General features: G+C 38.5%; 1 protein-coding gene across 7 annotated transcripts in view; it reads right to left on the bottom strand.

Annotated features, from left to right (window-relative positions):
* The window catches only part of CPNE4 (copine 4), a 271,348-nt gene that overhangs the window by 42,234 nt on the left and 211,946 nt on the right, over positions 1–17,168 (bottom strand). For all 7 annotated transcript variants that reach the window (XM_066193444.1, XM_066193417.1, XM_066193426.1 and 4 more), the window contains 3 exons: positions 10,913–11,011; positions 1,436–1,522; positions 800–859 (listed from right to left, as the gene is read on the bottom strand). In XM_066193444.1, coding sequence (XP_066049541.1) covers positions 800–859; positions 1,436–1,522; positions 10,913–11,011 — 246 coding nt within the window. The remainder of the gene's footprint in view (positions 1–799; positions 860–1,435; positions 1,523–10,912; positions 11,012–17,168) is intronic.

Genomic DNA, 17,168 nt, shown 5'->3' with positions numbered 1-17,168 from the left:
TCTAGTACAATAAAAAAAATCTTTCATTTTTTGTCAAATCTTTTTGGAAAGTGAAAGCTTGCCTGGAAAACGTTAAATGGAACATGTCAGTAGCATCCAGTGTCTGATACTTTATATGTGGGAGCAGAAACAGGACAGGATGCTATAGGAAAAAAAAAGATCTCCAGAAGAAGAAGATTACCTTTGTGCATTAGATTTTAGCCCTTTAGCTGGCATAAATTAGAAGTCACATAAACCAGATTGGAACTGAGCTACAATCCATACTCTGTGCTATGGGAAAAACTGATATATCATATTACATTATATTAAGTATATTAATTTTTAGATACATGATACATAAAAAGATCAAACCCACACATCATTAAATGTTTCTAAATTTATTAACTGGAAATACAAAAACCTGTATTTCTGTTTATGAAGAGCCATGCAAATCCCTTTACACCCTGTTCCCTGAACTGAATAGCTTCTGAGTACACTCTAAATTAGAACTGCGTCCCCCTGTGCTGCCATCTTACTTGGTAGCTATGGCTGAGATATGAAGCACCAGCATTTACCCCAGGCTGACAGAGAAGAGTCCCTGGCTGGATGTCCCTGTGTGTGACTTTCAGTATGGCACCATTTCAGGGGAAACTAATGGAGGACTCTCTGGAAAGGAAGACCAGCCCTTAATACATTTTGCAGGATGAACTTAATAATTTAGCAAGGAATGGCATGTTAGAGTCATTTCTCTGAAAGTAATGAATTGGTATCAAAGGGGATTCCCTTTCTTCAAAACAAGTTAGAGAAGTAAGACACTTACTGTAAACTGTATTTGGCAGCCTCCCATGATATAATCTAAGAAAGAATGCATCTTGTGTATCTGCGGACAAGAAAGCAAGACATTCAGCTTAGCTGTGTACTGATAAAACATAAGTGAACTGCCTGAAAAAAAATAAATTGGAAAGAGGAGAGGGACCAACAGAGAAAAAGGTAAAGGAAGAATCATTAAATACAGTTTGAGACAGAAACAAAACTATAAACAGAAAAAAAAAAAAATCAAAATTCTAAACCTCCAGAAAGGAAAATTCACAGAAAAAGTAGAACCAACGTCTCAGTGGGAAGTGAGAGGAAATTCTGCTGTTTGTTTAGGAGGAACAAGAACAATTTTGTAGAAATAATGGCAGTATTAAAAGGGATACACACAAACTTGGCGAGTCTTTAGGTGTTAGAGTTTAGTATTGTCTTTCCCACTGCACAAGAGCAGGGATAGGGCAAGAGAAATGAAATGAGAGCTGGGGGCAGTCAACTTTTGAGATTCAAGTTCTTGCCTTTACTTTTTGTAGGGGATAGTTTCCATTGCTATTCTACAGGCAGTTCCCCTTTGTTCCAAGCACCATTAAAATATATCACTGAGAGCTTAGTATAGAAACAGTCAAAGAGCAAAACATATATTTACCTTGCACTGGTTAAGGATGACAATGCCTGAGTTCTTGTAGTTCTTCTTCTTTGCTTTGTACTTGGGGTTAATGCATTCCCATTGAACCTGTGAAAAAAATAGCAGTCACTCTCTGCGGGAAAATTTTATGTACAGATTTGAATAACTAACAAAAACTTCACTGCCCAATTTCCACAGTTGACTAAATCATAACAGATAATGGCGTACAGAGAGGAAAAAAATGAAAACTGTTAACTATGCAGAGAACAGTTAATAGAAAAAGGCCCAGGGCAAACATCAGTCTTTGACCATATACATTGGATGTGGCAGTAAGGGAGACATCCAGATTCATTTGTTGTCATCTTTCAGTCTTGTAGTTTCAGGTGTTACATAAGCAAGATTGAGGATCTTTAGAGATCATTTAAGAGGACAGAAAAAAAAAAGGAACTTAGTACAAATGAAAATACTAGAGAGAACACCTGATGCATTGTATTAAGTACAAAACTGTTGTCACAGTAACACCGAGTTTTGTATAAAACTCATGATCAGAAAAATTCTGGTCAGTAATCATCTTGCTTTCTCCTTTAAGTCTGATAGCAAAATAAAAAGTTAAGAAAATCAGTAAAATGTTCACAAAGATACAGCTAACTCATAGTACATTTGAAATTTATCTGTAAGAATAGATTAAAGTCCCTTTTTGATTTTTTTCGTAGTTTTATTTACAAATAGTCAATTTTACAGCAAAAGAGTCCTACCTTGTTACTGAAATATATCCCCTTGTTCATCATAACATCTCCCAGGTTCCTAATCATTTCCAGTTGAAATGTTCTGACTTCCTCTGCTTTCAGGCAGAGTAATTAGGCCAAGTTTTCAGATGCTCACCTCTAATGTTTACAGTATTATTCATGCCTTTTACTGCAGAAGTAAAATGTACATTTGTACATGCAAGTGCCTATTGGGATTTGTATATACAGATTTTTATCTGTAATACACTGTTAATGTGGTTAATAACATGACTATTTCCCTTCCAGGAGATGTTTTCAAGTATGGAGACAAAACACGTGATGCTGGGTAACAGAAAGAAATACAATTCCAAAAGGAACCAGAATGAGCTATTATCTAAAAATCTCTATTATGGCATTTTGAAATGAAACATGTCTTAAGTGTTACAGAGTTTTGCCTACAATGAAAACCTGCCGAAGTGTTATAATACTTTGTCTACAGTGAGGTACATACGTGATATATCTTAGAGAAGTGTTTGCGCACCAAAAAGTACTTTTACTTTATGCTCAGCCCCAGAAATTTCATCAAGCTTCAAACCATTGTCTAACAGCAATTATTGGGATGTCTCTGAAGTATTCCAGACTTAGAGATTTTGTCAAACACCAGAAAAAGGGAAGACAAACCATACGGCTTTGGAGCAATATGAGACCATTTCTGCACAGGGGAGGAGGGGTTTCTTCATCACAGTGAAATGGAGACAGGTGACAGAGTGAAGAATAGTAAAAGACAAAAAACAAACCTTTTCCAACTGCAGGAAGCACATCTGCTTGCTCTCCCAGCTAGCCTACAGCTCAGTTATTTGTCTTGTGAAACTAATTTTCCAACTGAGAAGACAGACAGATACAGGCCCTCATGTTCAGGGGAAATCCTCCATAGACATTTTTTTCTCTACTCAAGAGAAGCAGTCGGGCTCAAGAAATAAAAGCCCTTCTCTCTCAGCAAAGAGAGTGCTCTGTAACACAACACTGGAGTGCAATAAGCTCATATTTGGGTCTGAAAGCAAGGCAAAAGCACTGCCCACTCTCATCTTGATAGGTTGCTGTCAGGCAAAATGGTTTAACACGCAGTTGTCTCCACACTTACTCAAAGCACTCCTACAGAGCAATCATGCTGTCTGTATTTTATACATAAACTGTAAAATATCAAATAGAAAGGAAAAATAGGAGGCAGGATTTGCATTCCTCCCTTTGACACTGAAATAAACTGGAGAGGTGCAGTAGCTTTCTCCTGAATATCCAAGCGAATCTCCTTAATTTTAGTATCCTCCAACATGAATATTTTTTCCATGTGCATATTTAAACAAGGCCTGACTTGTATGAAGCCATATACTATGCACATATGCACAATCTTTCCTTAGGAAAAGGACTATTTAAGCCTGAAAAAAAATTTCCATGGTTATTTTTATAGAAGTTTACAATAAATAAGGACCAAAGTGGCATAGAACATGACTTCAGGAGAGAAAAAAATTCTCAGGTTCTCTTTGCTAACTGTTAAATGCAATTATGAATTTTCACCTACTTTGCAAAGCATTTTGAGATGTATGGATAACAACTCTCAGTAACTACCTGAAGCTCATTTAAATATTCTATGTGCAAGTAACTAACATTAGTGGGTTATGTGGATAATAAAGCAAAGGAAAGGACAGATTAGAAAATTTACAGAAAGTAAGAAAACAGAAAGAAAGAACAATTTTGCACTTATTAAATCTATTGATGATAGTATAACAAAGGGAAGGGAATGAGAGAGGAGAGAGAAGACATTTCCCAGTTCATAGGCTTAAAAAAGTCAATAAAACTGTTTTACATAAAGCTCAATCTTCATTTACTCACCAAGATCCAGTTCTGATCTAGGCAATTCCCACAGTTCAAGCTAAAGATGTAACAAACACCATTTGAAGGAAATTCCCTATACAGGTCTTACTGTTTATCCAGCTTTTATAATGAGAACAGAGTTCAGAATACAGCTCTAAGCAGGTAAGTAATAAAAAGAAACAATTATCAAATATTTTTCTTGCACTGTTGAGGCCAACCTCGATTTCCAGTCTGTTCCTACCTTCCCAGTATTGATTTGGTATCTGACATTGTTTTTTATCGATCCATTTTTGCTCTTAAATTAACTTTTCAGTTGAGAGGAAACTAATGCAATAGTCTGCAATTTGACACTGATGGTAAACATTGTGAAGTTTGCATTCGTCATTCTGAAAGTCACTTAGCATTTCCTCCAAATGCCTGACAGCTCTGGGCTGTGCAAGCTCTTTCCCTATCAAACAACACAGAGAATCTGAAACAGAAAGCAACCTGGTTTTAAACCATCTACTGTTAAGTAATGTTGCAAATTTTGGTAATGGACTCCCAAGGCTATACTGTGCTGGCGTTTCTTTAATACACTTAAATTTAAACCACTTTGTGGAGAAGTTCTGAACAAACTCCATTCAGCTATTCTTGATGAATAACACATCCAGAGGAGGCAACGAGGCTGGTGAGGGGCTTGGAACACAAACCCTGTGAGGAACGACTGAGGTAGCTGGGGTTGTTTAGCCTGGAGAAAGGGAGACTCAGAGGTGACCTTATCACAGCTTTCTGAAAGGTGGCTGTAGCCAGGTGGGGGTTGGTCTTTTTCTCCAGGCAGCAACTGAAAGAACAAGGGGACACAGCCTCAAACTGCGCCAAGGGAAATGTAGGTTGGATGTTAGGAAAAGGTTTTTTATGGAAAGAGTGACAAAGTACTGGAATGGTCTGCCTGGGGAGGTGACGGAGTCACCATCCCTGGATGTGTTTAAAAAAAGACTGGATGTGGCACTCGGTGCCATGGTTCAGTTGAGGTGTTAGGGCATGGGCTGGACTTTATGATCTTGGAGGTCTCTTCCAACCCAGTGATTCTGTGATTCTGTGATTCTTCAATGAGAGTCAGTGAACTAATGTTGACACTTGGAAGGTTCCAAAACTCTCTTGTGCCTGTGATGAGGAGACACAGATCCCTCAGTGGCAGATGTTACTCTGCAGTGAAGGACACTGTCTTTCCAAACACCCTTACTCCTTCTCTTACAAAACCTTCAGAAGAGAGAGAAAAGCAAACAATGCAACCAATTATGCCATACACCAGAAAAGGGAAGTGGAGGTGACTAAAGGAAGGCAACCATTGTAGAACCAAAATTTGGACAGTATGTGGCACAAGCTATTCAGAGAAAGACTGAAGGTGTCAGGAGACTTTCCTGTACCCTCAGGTAAGACAAATGATAGAAGTTGCTTCCTCTAGGAGAGTGCTTGTACACCAGGACATTGGGCAGGCCTGTGAGGAAAGGGCTAGAGAGCTTGCATTGCTTGTTGTATGCTTGTGGTATAGCTTGTGTTAGCAGTAACATGTTCTCTTGCCTCCCCTGCACTTCTGATGTTTCTCTCTTCTTTCTTCCTGTTCAGCTGCTGCAATGAATTGCAGGGTTTGTAAATGACAAAGGAGGCACTACATTCTAATGGATGGAGCAAAACCCCAATCGATAAACAGGCAGTGTTATATCCTGCACTGTCTCTGATGCCTCAAGAAAAACAAGTCACTTTCAAGTGAACTGAGTCTCCTCCCACATGAAAGACTACTTTATTCCTGCCATCCCCCTAGGCAAGAGGACAGGATAGTTTTGTGGTTTTTTCTCTTTCTGTCCCAGAAATACATCCACCAAATGAGAAGAGCTGCCTTTAATCACTATCAGAGATTTCCTCTGGAAACTTGGCCCCAGGGAATGAAGTGGAAATTAAAGTACTTCTTGTTTCCCCAGCCAAGCCCGCAGCCTCCCCTGTGCTTCTGAGGCTGCACCAATGGTTGGTTGCCTCCTCACAGGGATTTGGCAGGTGCCTGGTGTGTCTGCACTCTCTGCTGAGGCCTCTGCTGCCCTGTCTGGGGCCAGCAGCAGCTATTGATGTTGCAGATAGTCCTGGGTGAACTGGGCTGTCTCCTGATAAAACTGGAACTGTCCATAGCTGTCAGTAACATCTTGGCCCATTACCAAGAGCTTAAAGGTCTCACCCTACGGAGTCATCTGAAGAGCTAACAGATGGAAAAGCCCTCTCTAATAACACTCTGAACTTGTGGGAATGCCAGTGGAAATGGGAAGTACAGCAGGGTTTCTTCCTCCTCTTTCCTTCTGTGTGTGCGCAAATGCACACGTGCCCATTTTTTATGTAACACAGGAACAGATTTTTCCCTTATGTAACTCCTATGCTGCATGGGGATCCAGGTGATTTCTCTGACTTTTTTCCTCTCAAATCCCTCTGGCTTTATTGCCTTGATTAAAAAAACCCAAAAAAGTGATTTTTTTTTCTCATTAGTAGAGGATTTCTCCTTTCAACTATGATAAGCTTTAATAGTATTTACATTTATATAATCTCAAGCTTCTTCTTGTCCTGTTTAAATATGCCTGCTAGACCAATATTAGAACACCTTAAAAACTCCCACTGTACACACATATTAAAAACATATATTATATGTATTCTTGGAAGAAATCCTAAGACAATAAACTCAGAGTATTTATTAGTAATTCACTTAAAAAGATAAGGACGCACTTATTTTTACTGTGGGGTTTTTTTTTGTGTCAAGATTATGGTGAAGAAGTAAATAATAAAGTTTGGAATGATGGAAAGTGTTAATAGAAGATTTAGAAACCACAGAATTACACGTTGGAAAAGACTTCTGAGATCATTGAGTCCAACTGGTAACCCAGCACTACCAATTTCACCATTAAACCCCAGTTCATGCAAGGGCTGCTTCAGATGTGCATTTGAACAAGAGGATCTCTTTGTGCCGTTTTTATTGGTGGTCAGTATGAAAACAGGCTAGGTGTTGGAACATAAGAGTCTATGACCGCAAGGCAATTTTTACAGAGCAGAAACACATAAAAGTTATTATTCTGAGGTTGTTCGTGATCAGAAAGTCCTCTTAAAACAGAAGACCAGCAAGTTTTCCCAGAATTCAGTCCTCTCAGTCATAGAGAAGCACTTAACACTCTGAAGGAGTCATAATTCACGATTTGTGAATCTCACTCAAGACATACCACATTCAGAAAAGAAATTCATAAACAACTTATGCCACTTCTGATCAAGAACAAGTGATCTCATTCAGGTAAGGAATTTTTTCTTCTCTTCACACAGTATTCGTTCAACCGCACAGAAGATACCAGTGCTAGATTCACAGCATTTGTCTAAATGCTGCCAGGTCTCAAATAAGCATTTCTGAGAAATCCTCATAGCTCATCTGAGGCTGACACTCAAAACTTGGGATAATCAGTACACGGGCCAGGGATTGAACAGTCTTAGAAGCACTACCAGCTCATATAAGTAAGCAGGTGACACATATCCATTCTATCTATCTCAAGTGGTTCTGTAGCAGTTGATAGATTGGCTACAAGACAAAAATATCTTTACTTTTAGAGGGGGAGGTTGAAGAATGGGTCAGAATGCTCTTTGCTTTCTGAAGGATGAACTATGTACAATTAAAAGGCAACTTCAACATCCTCGTCAGCTCTTCCAGAGATGAGGTGAGCTGGTGAAATGGTGAGAAGCACTAGCAGTTCACAGATGCCGCACAGTCCGTCCTGCTCACCAGCACCAGCTGTGGTGCTCCCACTCTCACTGCTTAATGCATTTATGACAATTTGTGCTGCTGATGCCAATCAATACAGACATTGCTGATGGGCAGAGATGGAGACCTGTACCACTGGTGCAGCCTCCTTTAACACCACACAGATTTGCAGCCGAAGCTTATTCAAAGTTCCTGGATCCCCCATCAATGATGAATGTTCTTCCAATTCTCTCCAGTTTCCAGGGAAAGTGAAAAACCCTGGCTGACAATCACTAGGGTGTTTTGATTATCTTTTGACAGAACTATAGCGATGTACTGTGGCCAGCTGTAAAGTCTACTGCACAAAAGAAAATATGACCAGAACAAGAAGCTTCACTGCATCTCCTAGCAACTCAAACAGGGATGTCAGACCTGAGCTCTGCTCTTTACTCTGGCTTCCACAGCATCTGAGATGAAGTTCCAGGCTTTTGGCCCTCATCTTCAACACTCAACACTCACTGTTGTGAAGCAATGTGAAAGAATGTTAACACCAGGGGCTGGAAGAAGTAGTTTTATTCTTCTGACTGAAAGGACTACTACATGGAAAACAAGATTTTCTGGTCCAAGGCTATGAAAGGGTCTCTTCTAAGGAACAAAGAACTACGTTTAACCTACTCATCTCCCCACTCACATATAATTATGTTTCTTTGATATGGCCTTCCTTATCAGAAATAGCTAGAAACACGTCTACTTGAAGGCAAAACACCTTCCTTCTCTATAATTTCCTCAAGGCTCACCTATAACCTCTTTATTCAAAGTAAACACTTCATTGCACATGCTTTTTCTTTTGGGAGGCTAAAACTAAAGAAAAGAACTGACAACTGCTAATCACATGACTTAATGTTACACAAAGGATGTTGACATAAACTATGCACTAAGATGTTTTTATGGGGTCCACAGACAATGGCATATATTGCCTTTAGCAGCAATAGTTCTTTCTGCAGAATAGAGAACAATGAGATAGGATGAGGGAGGAACAGGGAGAGAATGAAAGGGAAAGGGAAATTGCATTCTGGCTCCAGGCAAGTGAGTGGCTTCCCACACAGCTGACCTCTCCTGTACAACATGTGATCACAGTATTGTTTTCCATAAGTACATCATCTCCACCAGGACCTGCTCAAACTCCTACTGCTTGTTCTTGTCTATCATGCAGTTAGTGCTCACCAAACCCTGATTTCATCAGGGGCAAGAGCCATCTAGCATGGGCATTTATATTTTTCGACTACTATTTATCAGCCACTTAAATGACTAATACTTTCTATCTTATCCACTCAATCTTGTTTACCTCTAGAATAGGCTACAAAACAAGGATTAGAAAAGAGGAGAAAGGAAACTGCTTCCCACCTTGGTGGTAACTGTGTCCCGTGAGAATTAGTTATACCAACAGCAGGGGTTTGAAGGTGCAAGCCCACAGAATAACTTCATAGCCACAATAGAATGAGAGGAACAAGGAAGAAAAAAGGCACAATTCCTAGGGTGTGTGGAGGAAGATTGCAGGTAAAAGGTTACAGGTAAAAGACAACCTGCAGAATGGCAATTAGCAGGTCGATAGCAAGAGTAAGATTCAGGCACTTAAACCAAAATTAGGTTTTGGGCAAAAATTAAAACATTTCTGGACAGCATTCTGATGCTGCAGTGACAACCTAGAACAAGAACTGACAAGTGGCTGCATTAATTGCTTATGCCTCTGAAAGAGTAATCGTCCTTTTTGCTACCTGAGGATGGAAAAAAAGCGTTCCATTTCTCCATCATAATAAAGAATGTATAGTTTATCCTGCAGAGCCATTCCTGGCATTCTGGAATACAAGGCTCTTGTCTTGGCCAACAAGCTGTCTCCTGGGAGGGATCATGGTGTGGTTTTAAGACATTTACATTGAAAATACACACCTTTTACCACTCTCACACAGTCCCTTCCTGAGCCACAGGTATTTGTATACATATTTGGAATGTTGTCACATCACTGGCCTTGTTAATATTATTCGTTCTGGGATTTTTTTACCTCTTTATTTCCACTCAAATTTTGTTTGATAAAAGTTTTGATGCATTGACTTGATTTGAGAGAGCAAACAGGGTTTTGTTTGCACTCAGGTTGTGTTCAGAAGTTATTTGTAATGGGCTAACATATGACTGATACATATCAGCAGTATTTTACACACATGAGCAGCATTTCTCAAACTTTAGTGTATTCTAAGAACTTCAACAGAAAACATCTAGAAGAGCCATGAATGGTTCTTCACCTAGGGCATAGACTGACTGATTACCATTTATCAAACACTTTCTGACTCTGTGTTAGATTTTTACTAACACATTACAAACAGAACCTAAATATAAAACCCAGATAAAGCTTATTAGGCATCGGTGTTTGGGATTGCGATTGCAACAACACTGGAATAATGAATACAAATTATCTGCAGGATAAATGTTTTTAACTCCCCCTCAGAGAATTTATCAAAACCAACACCTTTAGAAGTAAGTAATGATAGAAAATGACAATTTCTGGAATTAGATATGCCAAATCACTTATCATATTAAGTAATTACTATCAACTGCAATTTGAAAAGATCAGGCTGACATAAAGAAGTGAAATTATTGATGAGCTAACAATTTCATTTTCCCTTAGGACTGTAAATGATGAAATACTTAGAAAACCTATCAGTTTCATCATGATGGGTTCTAGTTAAAGGTGACAGCAATGAATGCAGCACATGAGAAATGGAGAAAGGTGGAAAATGACCCTCACCCAATTTAGGCCAGCAGGGAAATGCTTTGAGTAGCCAGAATGGGCATCTGCTTTGCAGCAGAGTACCTCATGGAAACCATGTGCTTGGGCTCAAAGGAAATAAATGGTAGCAGAAAGAAATGCCTGTGGAATGGGAACTAGAAAAAGACCTTAAGTATTCCAGGCATGAAAGTACAGGAACAAATGCTTTTTTACATTTTCAGATTATTGTGTCCAGGTAACAGTAAAACCTGTCGGAGAGATCAACAAAACTAAATTCTGGGAGATGATGAGGCAATGTCACCTGCTTTATAAAAAGACAGGATTGTCTAGGGAACACTGCTCTACAGAAATTACATAGTGAGATTGCTCAGGTGGTTTCCACTTACCTGTCTTCCCTCCATAGCTCCTCGCATTTCCTTGAAAGTTGAGCTAAATTCTCCAATGAAGTCATGTTTTCCATTGGAATCCCAGTCCCAAACTATGCACTGGGGAGACAGAGGGAAAAAGAACAAACCAGCACATTTTTCTTCAGACAGAAAAGGGATTTTATTGAAAAACACTCCAGGAGAAATTATGATATACACTGGGTGGAGTGTTTTATCTAAAACAAAATCACAGGACATATTAAACCCCTATTCTTGTTCTGATCAAAATAAAACGGCAAGTGGAATCTCAACACAGCTTGCTGCTGATAGTTCTGTGTTATGGATTTTGCCTAATGAAGCAAGTCATGTATTTCAGAAGGAAAAGAGTTCTTGTTTGCATCATTTACTAGGTGTGAAAATACAGGATTATGTGTATTTGTATATCCATGGTCAAATGGTGTCCTGACTTACCTTGTTGATGTGCTTTACAAATATAAATTAATATTCAAAACCCTGTTTGCCTTAGGCAAACATTATTTTTCTCATTTTTACAGTCAGTGAAGGTGAGACAATAGTTACAGACATAATTTTGTGAAATAGGTTTGAAATTATACACATCAGTGTTTGGTGCCCATATCTTGGCTGTTTCCCACTGTTGCTCAACAGTGACTATTCAAACCAAACCTCACTAGTAGTCTTGCCTAAATTCATGCATAAAGATGAATATCTCAATGAGTTTGAGCTTCGAGAATTTTATTTTACAGGTTTTGTTAAATACAGCTCAGCTAGCCAAGACTGAAGCACATAGCGATAACTATATGCTTTGCTCAATTTTAATTTTAAAACTGATCCAAAGACAACAAAGGGGCTCATAGCTTTAAATAACAAGATTCCAAATTCAGCCTTATGTTCTCTCCAGATAAAGGTTGACTGAATTGACTGAATCAGGAGGCCTTTACTGAAAACGTCCAGTGAAAAAATATCTTTTAGGGTTTTTTAAAAAGCAGAAATGTATCAAAGCCATCTGCCCTGTCACATGATGAGCACACTGTTGTATCACTCTCAACTGGTTCTGAGGGTAACAACAGTGGATTTTATCTGGCTTTTTTGTCCCAACCAGGCTCAGTGCTTTTGACCCAGCACTGGTGGTCAGACAACACAAGCGGAAGAGCAAGGTTTGCTCCTCAAAGACTCTTCAAGCCATTTGAAGTTTGCTTGGTCTGAAGGGGCACTGAGTTCACTCAGAAGGAAACTGAAATCACTGGATGTCCAGTAGATTTTGAGTTTTAAATATTTCTGAAAAACCACTTCATTAAAACAGACTTCCCTGTCCACCAGTTATGCCTTCTAACCAGCCCAAATAATCCAGTCAAAGCTGGTAGGTGGACAATCCCTTTTGAGGGTGCTGGAAAGACTATAGAAAACTTGAGATTTAGACCATCCTATCACCTCCTATTTTATTTGCCTTTTTTTTTTTTTTTTTTTAATGTGGGAATCCTAGACTAGAGGAAGATCTCCATATCAAAATGTGAAAATATTTTGCTCTAAGACTTGGAGATACTTTTTTAGCAGCTTTGACATTGAGAGGATGGGTTGAGGGAAAAAAGGTGCAGTTCCTGCATGTGTTTGTTTACAGGCTAAATTTCATATAAGAGAAATCAAATGAAAGTGGGTTTCTGATTCTGATAGTGGTAATACTGCCTGTAAAAAAAACTAGACACACTATTTTCAACACTAACAGTCCTGGAGAGGTCTTTTGGATGAAATCTTCCCTAAAAGTGAGAAACTGTCTGTTTCTTATCAACAGAAATTTTTAAATGAGCTGGTAACAAGAAAAAATATCCAAGAAAAACTAATTTACAAAAAAAATTCCTGAAACCAATTTTGTTTCATAGAGCTTTAAAATTTCATTTTATCTATTCTGTGAAATTTCTTGCTAATATAAAATGCTTATTTTTTATCAAAATTACTTTATAAATATTTAATAAAAAAGTATTTCACAGGTGAAGCATGACTTAAAAATATTTTTTTCTGTAATGGTTGCAAAAGCTATTTAAGATCTTGGAAGTAATACTAAATAAACAGATTTGTCAAAATGCCACAGCAAAATTGTTATAAATGTACAAAAAAGTGTAGTTTTAGTAATGCTGGAAACTTTGAAAATAATGTTTTTGAAAAAGTTACTATTTCACAGAGAAAAAGAAAAATAATGTACCCTTATTATGAAATTATCCAACCAGATTTCCTTTTCAGGTTCTGTCTTTAAACTCGATTGGACCATAAATACAAGAACAGACCCAAGGTTATCAGAGTCCTGCAGGAAAAGCTACTTTGAAAAATTTCTATTAGGGTTCTGACTCTTACAAAGAGAGAAAAGCTCTTAGTGCTTATTTGTGGTTAGAACTTTGAGTGGAGATGAGCAAGGTTAAATTATATATAAAATGTCCACTCAACAGGGATCCAACTGCTTTTTCTTTCAAGCTGGAGGTTCTCTAACTTCAGTTTTCAGAAAGCCAGATGGTACTTTAATCTTCATACTGGCTTCATGGAAAAGGCAAACAATTACAGTATTATCTCAGTGCCATTTGTTCAATTACAGCTAAGGGAGAAAGGGGATTCCTGCACACACATCCATTATGACTTCTTTTTTTTTCCCCTGAGTTTCACATCTGGCCGTAGAAAGTAATTGTTACTGCCTGACAAACATGTTGTACACAGTAATGATCCTGCATTTCAAATGTATGTGAAAAGCATTTCTGAAACATAGAAATAATGTGCTCCAGATATTTTTTATAAAAACCCACTCAGGGTTTTCAAATAAGCAGGGAAGGATCTTTGCAAATAATCCATAATCCATGATCAGGTAAAGACCACAGATGATAACCAAAATATTATTTCCTAATAAATACTTTAAAGGCTTTTTTGGTCTCTCTTCAAATCAAATTCTCCACAATGTAAATCATACTTTATCTTTAGGCAAATCTTAATGTGTTCTTTGAGTCTTTACTCTTAGAGGTTGCTTAAGTAGATGATTAACAGTATACCTACACTCTATGAAAAGTCTCATTAATTTAAGGAGGCTTTCCAAACACTTAATTTGAATTCTGGTAAATCAGTGTTCAGATAACTGATGAAAGAATTCAGTCTCCTACCTACTGCTTACATGCTCAAATACGGGGAATAAAAACCTATGCTAATGCTGCATGGTGATGGAATAGCACTGACTGGAATGATGGAGAACATCTTTCACCCCTGCGTCATCCTATCTTCCTCCTCAAAATACCTGCTGAGTGCTCTCCCCAGGGAGAGGGAACACCGTGCTATCCTTGGTAGAGCTAACCAGTAGACTCAGTTAAAATTACATCAGAGGATCACTTCTGGGTATCCACACCTTCATTCCTTCAGCTTTTCTTGTGAATAGCGCAAAAATGAAAGATTTCTTTCCAGGCTGAAACTGAACCTTTCATTGGAGAAAGGTCCATTTTTAAAAGAAAAAGATATCTCAGGCGGATGCTGATGGAAATTCGCCCTGGTTTGATTTCAGTTTTTTCACCAAGATTAGATTTTGCCAATACTCTTGCTACAAAGGGCATTCACGAAAGATTGCATTGGCACTGGAGCTACAACAGGACAGGCTTCTCTGGATGATTTTCCTAATGCTTCTCAGATGACAGCTAGATTAATCTTACTACCTCTGCATGAGCAAGAACTCACTTGCATGATTTCTGATTTTATTGAGACTTTTTCCAAGTCTCAATACTAGAGCCAACAAAATTCCAGGACAATTGTCATAAAATAATTCTTCCCATAATCCTGGCTAGCTTTAACTACAAGAACTAAGAGAAGAAGACTGGCTACAGTAAGCATGTGTTTTTGTATGGGTCTCTGTTGATACTGAGGTTATTTTCCCTATACAGCTTCTGAGAAATGCTTAAAGTGATTTGTCCCCATTAGATTTTCACAATGAGAGAACTATTATATACAGCACCTTTGGGTATGGGTAATGGAGAAATGTGGAACTTAACCGTGCAATTTATGAACAAGCCCAAAACATGCTCTAAAGATTAGTTTCTAAAAGACTGGCAGTGAGTCTTCTGACCAAATCCTACACAGAGGCAGCTGACAGCCAGATCGTGAAAATGTACTTCTTGAAAAGAGTCTATTCAAGTTTCCCTCAGCTAGCCAGACATTGCAGATTATCACATGCAAAAAAGCCAGTAAAAACTGAAAATTCCCACTCTTGCCGGCGGGAACTTCTCCAGCTCTGTGTGTGTATGTCCAATTAGGAAATGTTAGCATGGCTTGTGCTGGTACTACCTTGGACTTAGTTGGAGAGGAAGAGTGTTAGACAGCCCACCTGACAACCTAAGGGCTTATTTAACTTAAAACACTCGAATAACTTGAGACCAAAAGATACTGGCTTGGGTGGGAGAGGAAACCAAATCCTTGGCCCACTCTCCAGCTGTTCCATGCAAGCAGAAGTGCCAGACAGACAGAAAGGCAGCAGCCTCAAGCAGTCACAGTCAAGTCCCTTGAATAGGAGGCTCCCTACCCTGATCTAGCTCTGATTCAGGCGAGATTCTAGTTCATATGCTGCGTCAAAAAGGAGATTTTTCTCTCTGTTTTTACTTCAGTATGTGTCCCCTGACACCCAATAAGGGGTGGAAGGCATACCTTTCAAGGAAGAGAACTCTCTATGTCCATTAATTGTCTGTTTTCCCTAGCTACATGTTAGGGCAACAGTACCGAACAAAGTGGCTAAAATTCTGAACAGAAACTGTCTTGGATGGCTTCCTTGCATTTTTGTGAAACAGGATATGTTGTGGCTAGGCAAGAAGGAGAATGCTCATTGCTGGATTTGAATAGAATAAATTACAGCACAGTTGGTAATAAAATTTTTAGCAATTAATTCTAAATTAACACCACAATAATTTTTATAAGTATTTTATATGACACTATGTCTCAAAGAAATGAGGTCTTAAGACAACATCAGTGACCTGCTCTACTTCTTCTAACTCTCTGAACTGCAGGTGGTATGAGGTGGCAAAAGGCGACAAACAAATGCTTCTTTGGTTCATCATCTAGAATGAATGAAAACTTAAAAAAAAAAAACCATAAACAAAACCCCAACACACAGAAAAACCCCAACACCATGCCCTGCCCCCGCCCTCAACCTTCCCCCATCAACCCATTACCAAACAGAGAGGGTGAAAAAAAAAATCTCAGAAAAAAATTTACTTGATTATCAAAGTGATCTTTCTGGAACAGTCTGGCTCTCATCAGGGTTATTACTACTTGATAATGAACCAAATGTCCTACTGCACCTCCCTAAATTATCCATACCCAACTTGGAATACTTAAAAAATGTCTTTTTGTAGGAAGACCTTTACCCACTACCTACCCATTCTCCGTACCTGGGTATCAGAAAAACCTACGTAAAACTTTCAGCATAAAAGGAAACACTTCAAGTCATCCTGTTTCTCTAGTTATGATGATGTTCCAAAGCCAAATTCTACATTATAAACATCACAGTACAAAAATTTGGTCTTTTCTGATATATATGAAATACTCCACTCTTTTTTACGTCCAAGTTGGTCATCACGGTTTCGGCTTTTCAGTAGTTGCGCTTCTCCAGAAAAGGAAAATTCCAAATTCCAATTTCCTCTGAAGTTGGCCTCCAGTGAGAATAGAACGAAGCAGCTGAAATGAGCTAATGTTTCTTGCAAGTCTCTCACTGGTTGAAGTAAAGCCTTCAGAGCACTGTAGATAAAATATTTTAACTTTTTCTTCTCAGAGAGATTAGCTCAATTTTTCAAACTAAAGTACTCAAAACCCCCTGAACTAATGAAGGAAAAAGATTTCATACATTATGCTGTTAGAATATGTGAAGCTGAAGTAGAAAAAAGTTTCAAAGTGTTCTTTTTGACTACAGAGCCACGGTTTTTTTTTTTTGCAAACCACATCTTCTATTCTTCTGAACCAGAAATGGACTGACACCAGCTCAGTCCACCAGCACAGCTGAGTTTGCTCCTTAAACGTTAGGTGAAATATTGGCTCCATTGCAGGCAATGAGACTTTTCATATCATCTTCAACAAGTGCCCGGATTTCATTAACACATACATAGATGGTGGCAATTGATACGTTAAAAGTTTACAGTGTTCTACTGGGCTCATGTCCTTTGCCTGTTGAAGGACACTTGAGACACTAACTCATCGATAGCTTCTTTTTGGTTAATGTCAAGAGACTCTGCATTGCCTTTGCCATGCTGCAGTAATT

This window comes from Chamaea fasciata, unplaced genomic scaffold (assembly GCF_029207755.1).
Source record: "Chamaea fasciata isolate MVZ Bird 193981 ecotype frontalis unplaced genomic scaffold, bChaFas1.0.hap1 SCAF_1, whole genome shotgun sequence".
NCBI classification, from domain to species: Eukaryota; Metazoa; Chordata; class Aves; order Passeriformes; family Sylviidae; genus Chamaea; species Chamaea fasciata.
The sequence above is the reverse complement of the archived record's forward strand: the minus strand, read 5'-3'. Positions and strand labels throughout refer to the sequence as shown.